The sequence below is a fragment of the Nematolebias whitei genome, chromosome 5 (genome assembly GCF_014905685.2).
Source record: "Nematolebias whitei isolate Nwh7 chromosome 5, NemWhi1, whole genome shotgun sequence".
In the NCBI taxonomy this organism is placed as follows: Eukaryota; Metazoa; Chordata; class Actinopteri; order Cyprinodontiformes; family Rivulidae; genus Nematolebias; species Nematolebias whitei.
In genome coordinates this window covers 26,471,305-26,481,963 of record NC_056502.1, presented here as the reverse complement: position 1 = coordinate 26,481,963, position 10,659 = coordinate 26,471,305, and the positions used below count along the sequence as shown (strand labels likewise).

General features: G+C 41.0%; 1 protein-coding gene across 1 annotated transcript in view; it reads right to left on the bottom strand.

Annotated features, from left to right (window-relative positions):
* Positions 1-6,584: 6,584 nt before the first annotated feature.
* cdkal1 (CDK5 regulatory subunit associated protein 1-like 1) overlaps positions 6,585-10,659 on the bottom strand; it is a 295,222-nt gene continuing 291,147 nt past the window's right edge. Inside the window, exon 15 of the mRNA XM_037676399.1 lies at positions 6,585-7,193. Coding sequence (XP_037532327.1) covers positions 7,032-7,193 — 162 coding nt within the window. The 3' untranslated portion in view covers positions 6,585-7,031. The remainder of the gene's footprint in view (positions 7,194-10,659) is intronic.

The window sequence follows — 10,659 nt, the reverse complement described above, 5'->3', positions numbered from 1 at the left end:
TATTTTAATTTGATAGGCAGAAATACATTCTGGGTATTTTACTTTGATAGGAGGAAATGCCTTCTGGGTATTTTACTTTGATAGGCTGAAATACAAATCTTCAGATAGCAGCTAAACAGAATCTTTTCGGCTCATGGAAGCTGTATATTTGCTCAAAGCTCAGTGATGTTATCGACATCAGTTTGAAGAAGTGAAAACACGTCAGTGTTTATGTCGTCTCCTCTTTAAAGGAAAGTTGAATCTAAAATTAACTGAGCTGACCTGAAGCCCTGATCTGCTCTGAATAAAGGGTTAGTTCAGTAAAAAACATTTCAGATGTTTTAATCACGTTCAGCCACGGAGGCTCAAAGCACAACAAATAAAGACAAGAAGAAATGAAGTCTGACAGAACAGTGATGTTCTTATGAACATCCTGGAAGTGTTCTATTCTTATCCACAGACAGTTGATGTGGATCAGCAAGACATTATGAAAACTAGTTTTGGTTCCTAAGAAGTCTTTAAATTTGGTACAAGACCGCCTCAGAGGAACAACACTTTATTTAAAGAGCGCACATTGTGACCATGACAGAGATGTAGGAAACCAAACCAAAAAACAAGAATCCCATTTTACACCTTGCCCTTCAGTGGTGTCCTGCCTGAATGTATCCTCCTCATCATCCAGTCATTATAATGCCACGGCTACAGAAACCATCAATAAAACACAGAAACACAGAATAACATGGTGCTGCATCACAGACAGGTATCTCATGAATGGATGCCATTACTGAAGCAATAAACCCAATTAACACAATTTAACTAACAAAAAAAGGTTCAGTCATGTCATCAGGACCAGTTCCTTTAAGTGAGAAACGTTTCATATCTCATCTGGAAGACTTTGTCAGTCTGAGCCCTGCCGACCAGATCTGTCCCATAGATAGCCCTCATGGCTGTGTTTCAAGCCAACCTCCTGGTGGAATCTCAGAAGCAGGCTTTTATTTAACACATGCAAAACAATCAGTCATCATGTACAACAATCAAATGTTTTAGGCCAGATGGCCGACTTGCTACTCACAGAAACAGCCTGAGGACAACCAAGACCAAAATGGTTCAGAAAAACGGTTGTAAGCTCAGTCATCCAGGTAGATAACAACAAAAAAGGTGAAATCATGTCATCTGGACCAGTTTCTTTGAGAAATGTTTTATCTCCCATCAGGAGGACTTCATCAGTCTACAGCCTGCCAACCCTTGTTTGCATGTGTTAAAAGTCTGCTCCTGAGATTTCAACAAAAGGTTGCCTTGGAACACAGCCATGAAGAAGACTACCTATGGGACAGATCTGGTTGGAAGGCCGCAAACTGAAGAAGTCTTCCAGATGGGGGACGAAACATTTCTCACTTAAAGGAACTGGTCCAGATGACGTGATTTAAACTTTCTTGTTGTTATCTACCTGGATGACTGAGCTTACAACTCTTGTTTCTCAATAATTCAACTAGGTCATTTTCACACCTGATAGTCCGGTAGACTCTGTTCGATTGGGGGACCAAAATTCAGAACATTTGTTTACATTTTCAGCTGGCGCGGTTTGCATTCACACTGCACTGAGTCAATCGAGCCAACCTGTTCCCCCCCCCCCCTCACCTCTGGTGGCGCTGCACCAAGAACTCCTGAAGGAAACAACACCAAAACCTCTGAAGAAGACACTTCTTCTCCTTCTGGAAATAAAAACAAAAACGGAGTAGCATCAAATTTTAGCAGTTTTAGGATTTCTGGTTGGTCATTTTTCAACAATGGACTCAACATGAGTGGAAGATGAGGCAGAAGACCATGGAGAATGTTGTTTTTTTTCAAAGGTGGCTGACGGCTCCATATGAGGTAAGAGAAATACACGTTTGTTTTGGTTGTATTTACCCAGAATGCCCTGTGTTGTAGTCCACTTCCTGCTTTTGGAGCGGTCTCCGGTCCGCTTGCATTCACAATTCAGTCGAACCACGCTAGAGTTCACTTCAACCGAACCGAGACCTAGTTATTTCGGTGGACCAGAGTTCACTTTTTAGGTCCATATCAGAGTTCGATAGCACATTCACACCTCCCCAAATGAATCGGACTTTCTAGGCAAATGGACTAGAGTTCGATTAATGCAAACTAAACAGGACTGGTGTGAATGCACCCATAGTTTACCCATAGTTTACTTTAACTGCAGCCACAGCTGCACCACATGCAGATTTACCAAAAGCATAAACACAGATGCAATAAATTCACAAAAATATAAAACATTTGAATAAAATGCATTTTACTCACCAAAAGTTTTGATTATTTCTACTCCTTTGTTTGAGAGTTCCTCTGTCCTACAGGTCATCATGGTGCTTCTGTTTCAACAATAAGTGCTTTTCTGTTGCTATGGAAGCCAACGCTGAAAGTCCAGTTTGCTCTGTCGTGTTTCAGGCAGAAGTTTTATTTCACTTTAGGTCTGAGAATGTCCGCCCAGCATTTAGCTTATGCAGGTCGCTACAGATGTAACTTCGTAGCCCCGTGTAGTCCACTCTGGCTGTAAAATGAAATGGTGTTAAAATACTGGCATTGTTTAATGCCTGCTAGAAGACTGAGGCGCCAACAACTCAACATCTGATTGGTCAAAGCAACAGTTTAATTTTTGTTTTTTTAACCTGCAGGTGCCTGCACTGTTGGTTCTGAAGGCCCTCGAGGCAGATTTATTTGACCCCAACAGATGATGCTCAAAATATGATTGGCTAAAAGCACTGTATAAATATATGCTGCTGGAAGCTGCACAACCAGGAGAAAAGCTATGAAATTAAGAAAACAGAAAATTCAGAATAATAACAATAAATAGGAAAATATACGAAAATGTGAGCTAGTGCTTCTAATTGTCAAAGCTCATGTTCAGTCATCCAGGTACAAAATCCAATAATGGTCAATCAGGTCATCTGGACTGTTTCTTTTTTGTGGAAAAACGTTTCGCCCTCTATCCAGAGGGCTTCATCAGTCTGAACTGATGTAGCCCTGCACATAACTTTGATTTCTTGAACTACTTTGGCTGTGGCTGCCTGCCTGGGAGGAGTAGACAGGGGACAGGACAGACCCCAGAAACCATCTTATCAGCAGCAAACGGTTTGGTCCACTAAGGGGTGTACTGCTTAGTGGGAAAAACAGTTTACTTGGGACTCCTCAGACTGATGAAGCCCTCCGGATAGAGGGCGAAACATATTTCCACAAAATAGAAACTGTCCAGATGACCTGACTGACCATTAGTGCTTCTGATTGTGTTTAGCCCAGCAGAGGCTATGGGCAAAGTACAACTTTCTCACGTCTTTGAGAAAAGGAAATATGTCATGTCCTGCAAATGAAACCCAGATAACGACTCAATAATCAGCCACTGTGAGCACTTTTAAAATTTAAAAGCATTTATGAAGGAATGCATATCACCTGCCACCTTTTACCACTTCAGGTGAAGAGATGAAGTTTTAGATGTTTTAGTCAAACTTTGCAAATGACATTGACAATCTTGTGCAAGACCTCATGAGGTGTGTTAGCTCTCAGAGTATGTGTTGGTCATAACTCTCAGCTACTACCACCTCAATATTTAGCTCAATATCTAACAACTGATGAAAAATAACTACAATTTGTATAAAACCAAGTCAAACTGTTTGAAATCTGAGTGGTTTTGTGACAAAAGTTAAGCGTTAGTTTGCTTAGAATTCAGTTTAGTTTTTTCCAATCTAAAAATGTTCTCTACATCTGTTTACATGGACAGAAGTAATTGGATTAAATGGCCATTCGGAATAAAAATGCATCATGTAAACGCCACATTCGGATAATTTTTTGTTTATTCAGCTCGATCCGAAAGAATTTGTAATCAGAGAGACATGTGGTTTATGTCGATTCATAATCCGAATGGTGTCCATGTAAACACTTAATCTGCTCATTTTTTTTTCCCCCGATTGTGAAAAACTGACCTGACTGCGCATGTGCGACCTATGTCATTTCTGCCTGCCTGGCGCTAATAATATTAGCATGTCGGTGAAGCAAAACTGGTCGGTGAGCGACACAACATTTCTACTAGAAACTTTGAAAGAGCTTAAAATGATCTGTATTACCTGTAGCTCAGTCATGGAGTGCAGTAATGCCTCCACCTTCATTAAAACCTGTCGCGGGTCCATTTTGAGTGCTCATGTTTGTTTACGTTCATCCCGGAAGTAAACCAGAAGTAGCACTTCTTCGTTGTTTTTTTAAGGAGAGTTTACCACTCTGTGCATGTCAGTACTTCTGTTCAGAATAAAACCCCGCTGCATGTAAACGCTCGTCATGAACGAATTGTGTCCATGTAAACAATACATTTGAATTATTTAATCTGAAAACATTAAAATCCGGTCAAAGAATTTTGCGCATGTAAGCATAGCTTACAACACTTCAAAAGATCTGAACTGTCCCTTTAAGACTGTCTATATTTGGTGCTAGAGGAGCAGTGTTCAACAGAGTAGACATGCTGGAAGTTTTTCAGAGTGGTTTGTTCCTCTGGTCCCAGTCTGAGGATCGACATGGAAACACGAAGTCAGCACGGAAAAATCATCTTCCGTCAGTTTGCACTGAAATGTCCGATTGTCAGTCTGTCATAGAAAGTTAGTTTTCTTTGAAAACCTTTCATCTGATTAAAAAACAAAACAAGAAAGATTCATTTGTTCATCTGATGACATTTTGCAGTTCTACGTCTATTCATGAAATTAGGCCTCAGCTTATTAAAATCGGCTGCCTTGTCAAGATTTACATCCTGTTCGGAGCACCAGTAACCCCACTGAGCTCCATCATACAGGATCTGAAACAAATCAGACAACAGTCAAGTTCAGTGATGTCCATCTCCACTTCCATTTGTCTCCCGTCCAAAGTTTCTCCATTTCACGTCAAGTCGACATCTCTGAGCAGCAGACAAATTGACAACAGCTGCCAGAACGCAGAACTGGGGTTTTTTATTAGAAGCAGTTGAAGTGGATGATGCAAAGTGAATAATGATCGTCTTTCTACGGCTCCTGCCTCAATATTTCAAAGTAAGTGATGATCTCCCAAATCTAAAGGGCGGTGTTGCGTTCATATTTCAGCTGAGAACAATGCTGCCGTGGAGCTGACAGCCTCGCAGAGGAAATGTGCTTCCAAAGCTTCAAAGAGCTGTTTGGATAGCAGCAGAATCCTGTACGGCTCTGCTGGATGGATGGAACGAGCTGCACAGCTACACAAATCATTTCATCACATAATACAAAGACTCTGTGTGTGTGTGTGTGTGTGCAATATGCATGTTTTGAATGGGTGCATGTGTTTGTGTAGAGTTTGCTTGATGTGCATCATTTGCTCAGACACTACGAAGCTTTGCTGTGATGTTTGTGTGAGGTCTGTGCATCAGCTGAGTGCACGCACACATCTGTTTGTCTTCTGCATGTGTAACATGTAGGATTCACTTTGTCATATGGTGTGTGTGTGTGTGTGTGGGCTAAAGATGTTAAACAAGAGGACTTGGAGAATGAGACCGTGATGAGTCCTGTCAGTCTTAAAGGACACACACATCCTTTCAGCTAAATGAAACATCCCAGGAGCCTAACACACATGCACACACTCATTGAGGCTTTTATTGAAGTGTTTGGATGTCTGAAACAAAGAACACGCTGCACGTTCTGCAAACACACACAGAAAGAAAAGATGTTTCAAAGCATCTTCAGCAGTTTAGTTTGATCCCGTGAACCAGAACTTTATGCTTGGATTAGAGTCACAGCTCTCAGAACGGTTTCAATCCTGCCTAAACAACCGGACCTTCACAGTTACACTGACGGCTTTATTCAACTGTGGAATCCCACACGGGTCCAGTCTTGGCCCACTGCAGTTCTTTTGATTCCATTTTGAGGTAACATCAAACTTAATTTCACTGTTACGCTGATGATGTACAGATGTATACATCTCCCCTTAAAGAGAACACTGCAGCCTTTCTGAGCTTCCTGTTGGACTCTGCATCACCTGAATGTATGGATTGCATTAAACATTTTAAAACTAATCATTTCCAGAACACGCTCTGCCGCAACTGTGTGTGAGAACTTTAAAAACAACTAAATCAAACCATTTATTTTTGACAACACATTTTCTATTAAAATCTAATACTTAGGTCTATTTTACTTGTATTATTTTATAGTCTTTTTTATATTTCTGGACTTTTCATGTGTGCAGCACTTTGGTAAACTCATTTTTAATGTGCTTACAATAAAATTGACTTCAGCTGCAGATTCATCCATGGTTTGGATGAAGTTCTCTAAATTTAGTTCCACAAGTGAACTCTGATCCTTCATTACTATGAATATCCAGAACAGAAGTGATGCTGATCTTTAAGAGTGTAGGTATAGCAGAAAGAAGAAAAGCAGCAGGTGTGAAGCAGTTCATAAGAAAAAATAAAACTGTTCAGCTGGAGAAATAAACCTCAAGAGACGATAACAAACTAGGCACGGCTTCCGATCAAGGAAACAATCTGAAACAAGTCTTTATGGGAGCAGCAGAGCAGGTAAACATACAGAAAACACTAATCACCGTAAGTGTGTTGTACAGACAAAGTGAAGACATTACGGTGTGGCAGTTACTTTATTATTTAATATATGATTTGTTGCAGATTTCTTTTTAAACCAGAAGAAAAATAAACAATAACAAACATGTTAAAACAACCTAAATGAGATACATCATGCAGCTCAGAAAACATTTATTAAAAAAAATAAATCCTTTGACATGAATGAATGACCATATGGACAGCGGTAGCTCAGACCTCCACAACATCTAGTAGAGTTGTAGTTTGTTAATCTGTAAAACAGTACCGGGAACTAAGATAAAAGATCCAAAGTCCTTCCATCCCTCCACAGATGCAGTCCAGTCCAGATGTGATTCTCATGCCAGAGGTTTTCACTCAAAAAATCAAACTGAACTGAAACAGAATCCAACCAGTTCATGTTGACCCAAACCTGCTCGTTTCAAACGTGTTCTGACCGTAAACCTCAGGTTCTGATGTAGGTTTAGTTTCAGTACAGCTTGTCCAGAATAAAGGCCAAGATGGCTGCTGCCAGTGCGAGTCCAATCCCCAGCCTCTTCAGTCCGTCTCTGTCCAAACTATACGGTCCAGTCAGGACGGCAAACTTCGGCGGTGCCGTAGCAACTCCTCTGGTTCCGTTCACCACATGTTCCTGTGGACACAAACAGATTAACAGAACTTCTTATTGGTTGTCAACCTAACATTTTGGATAATCTGCTTCCTAACTAACAACAGGAAGTTCTGCTCATTACTCTTCAGACAGATAAAAAAAAAAAAGAGCCAATAGTCATCAACCATTTATTATTCTGTCAAATATCCCTCTGAAGTATGCCAACGTTAGAACTAATAATCACTAATCACTAATAATTATCTGCAGCTCCAACCAGGTCTACACTTTATATTTACAGAATAAATCATCAGGAACCAGTCAACGTGTCACAGCCTGACTTGGCTCTTCAGGGTTTTCAGAGATGCATCTCAATCCATGTGTTTATTTAGAGAGCGGTGTTTAGTCTAAATGTGTTGACCCATTAAAATATGTCTTTCATTAAAGAGGAGACACTGACTGATGGAGACAAACAGACAAATCATCTGAGAGGGAAGCACAAGTTCTCATTGTGTTTATTTTAAAACAGGATTTGGTCATAAAACTTTTATTTTATGTTTTTGCTGCTGCTGCTGATTATACATTATATTCTGTCCCTATACAAGTGGTGCGAGAGTTTGGTTCTCATTGCACAGTAAGTCCAACCCCTTCAGGGTGGGAGTTGGACTTCACCAGGGCTGCCCGTCATCACCGATTCTGTTTATAACTTTTAAGGACAGAATTTCTCGGTACAGCCAGGGGGCGGAGGGAGTCCAGATTGTTGGCCTCAGGATTCCTTCTCTGCTATTTACAGATGATGTGGTCCTGTTGGCATCATTGTGTCGTGATATTCAGCTCTCACTGAAGTGGTTCACAGCCCAGTGTGAAGCGGCTAGGATGAGGATCAGCACCTCCAAATCTGAGGCCATGGAAAAGGGTGGACTGTCTCCTCTGGGTTCAAAAGTTCAGATCTCCAGGAGAGACTCGGAGTAGAGCTGCTGCTCCTCCACATGCAGAGGAGCCAGGTGAGGTGGTTCAGACATCTGGTAAGGATGCTCCCTGGATGCCTCCATAGGGAGGTGCTCTGAACATTTCCAACTGGGAGGAGACCCTGGAGAAGGCCCAGGACACACTGGAAAGACTATGGCCCCCAGCTGGTCTGGGAACACCTTGAAGTCTTTCCAGAAGATCTGGAAAAGGTGGCTGTGAAAAGTCTGTCTGTACCTCCCTACTCAAGATGCTGCCACCGAGACCTCACTCCAGAACAAGAGGATGATGATGGCTGGATGATGATTACTGGTAAATACACCTAATTATTACAATTGTGATATTACTGGCTACAGAGGTGATAGTAGAACAGATTAATGGTATGTATCAGTGTTATTCTCTGAACATTTATACTTTAGAACTTAGTTTTATTTTGACAAAAATAATGCTGATAAACTGACTGTTTTGATGGACTGCATCTTTTAACATGTAATGAATGAATTCTATGTTTTTCAAATGAGTGCATTTCTATGACTGTGCAGACAGTTAATGCAGGTTAGGACTGATCTAATGACTGCAGACAGCTGTGCTGCCTACTGACTGGATCAGAAACACACTGTGAAACAGCTGTAATCCTTTTGGTCTGAAGGGTTTCACTAACCAAACTAACCTAAACTGAGTTGTTTCCTGTTTCCTGGCTGTGTTTGTGTTACTGAGCTGATCATGGATTTCAGCCTCCATCACTTATCATGACTGTCTTATTATCTGATTTTGTCTGGAGGTACGAAAGCTGAGATCTGCAGTGAAATGTGAAGCTAAGTCAACTGATTTTTATATAAATAATAATGTGAGCACAGGAAAGGCTGGTTTTAATATAAACCAATGTAAGTTTTAGAATTGCGCCGCTCAGGGTGGCTGCATGTTGGAGTAGCTCTGTTACATTCATTCTGAGATTTTGCTTTTGAAAACTTTAATTCCTGGTTTTCTGGATGTAATCACTTTTGTTTTGGGTGATTGTTTCCTCTGGTATCAGATGCTGTGCAGCTGAAAAGATTTTGACTGACATTTTTTACTCTTGGACATTTGTTATGATGCATAACCATAACAGCAAGGTGTTTTTTGTTGTTTTTTTACAACCGGGAGCAGCTGAGAACACCGCAAAAGCTCAAATATTATCTCAACTACAGCCCCAAATCTCAAATGAGTTGATAAGGAGACCCCGTGGATGCATTCCTGTCTACCTGCTGGCTGTGCTCGAGTGCCTGACCACTGAGATCCTGGAACTGGCAAGAAACATGGTTTGTGACAGCAGAAGGACCAGGATCATCCCCTGGCACCTGCATCTGGATGTCCGCAGCGACGAGGAGCTTGGCAGGCTACTGGAAGAAGTGGCCATTGCTCTGGGAGGAGTTCTGCCTGGCATTCAGGCGGTCCTGCAGCCCGGGGGAACTGAGAGGCCTAATGAGTCTGGGTGGACGGATCGGACGGATAGGAAGGCATCTGCGGCCAGTTTCTTCAGATCTGTTGTGGGACAGACCTTTACAAGATATCCTTCCTACCTACAGCCATCAATATCTATAACATCTCTTAATGAAATGAGGATAATGAGTTACAACAACATTTAATTTCCCTTTGGGATTAATAAAGTATTATTGAATTGAATTGAACTGAATTAAACACACGAGAGTAACTGCTGCCAGAGGACAGCCTCTGTGGGTGGAGAGGAAATCGATCTGGTTTACCTGAAAGTGCAGGAAAGATCCTTCCTCCATGATGCTCAGTAAAATGACATTTTGTTACAGTAAATTATGCAGAGGCATATCGAGAAATTGATCTGAATATCCAGACTAGCCTTTGTCCAGGTGACCTGCATGGCCTGACTTTAATTTCTGTCATACAGTATGTCCACTCCTCTCACACTCTGTAACATTTAGCACTTCTCTGTATTACAGGACGTCATTCACACAGTTTGAACCAACTAACGCTCTGGTACAAAAGGCAGTCGGTGATATGCATTCCTTCAAAGAAATCCAAATATTTAATTTAATTGGTTTTTAAGCTTTTTTCCTTAGTCCACCTAGTATTCTTCACAATGGCAAGCAGTACTCCGATATCCCCCATCTCTGAGGGATTTGAATAATGGGTTTTTGTAGTTTTGGAGATGAGCATTTTTCTGGACTGGAACTGAACAGGGAATGCAAGTAAACCTGAATGTTTTTGGTGCAAGATATTCAAGTGGGTAGGAGTTAATCTGTGTAGAAGAATGGAGGGAGGTTTTTATTTCGTCTGAGGCAGCACAGAGTGACAGATCCTGGAGAGTGAAGGGACCAATTTTATCCACTGCAATGGATAAAAATAGAGGAGCCAAGGAGTGGCCAATGGTGGCCTTGGCCCCAGATGATTTACCTTCAGCCACCTTAATGATATGAGGAAACTATACTTTTAATCAATATAAAAACTAGAAAGCATAGTTTCCTCAGGTGATGGGGTACATATATATATATATATACATATATATATATATATATATATATACATACATACA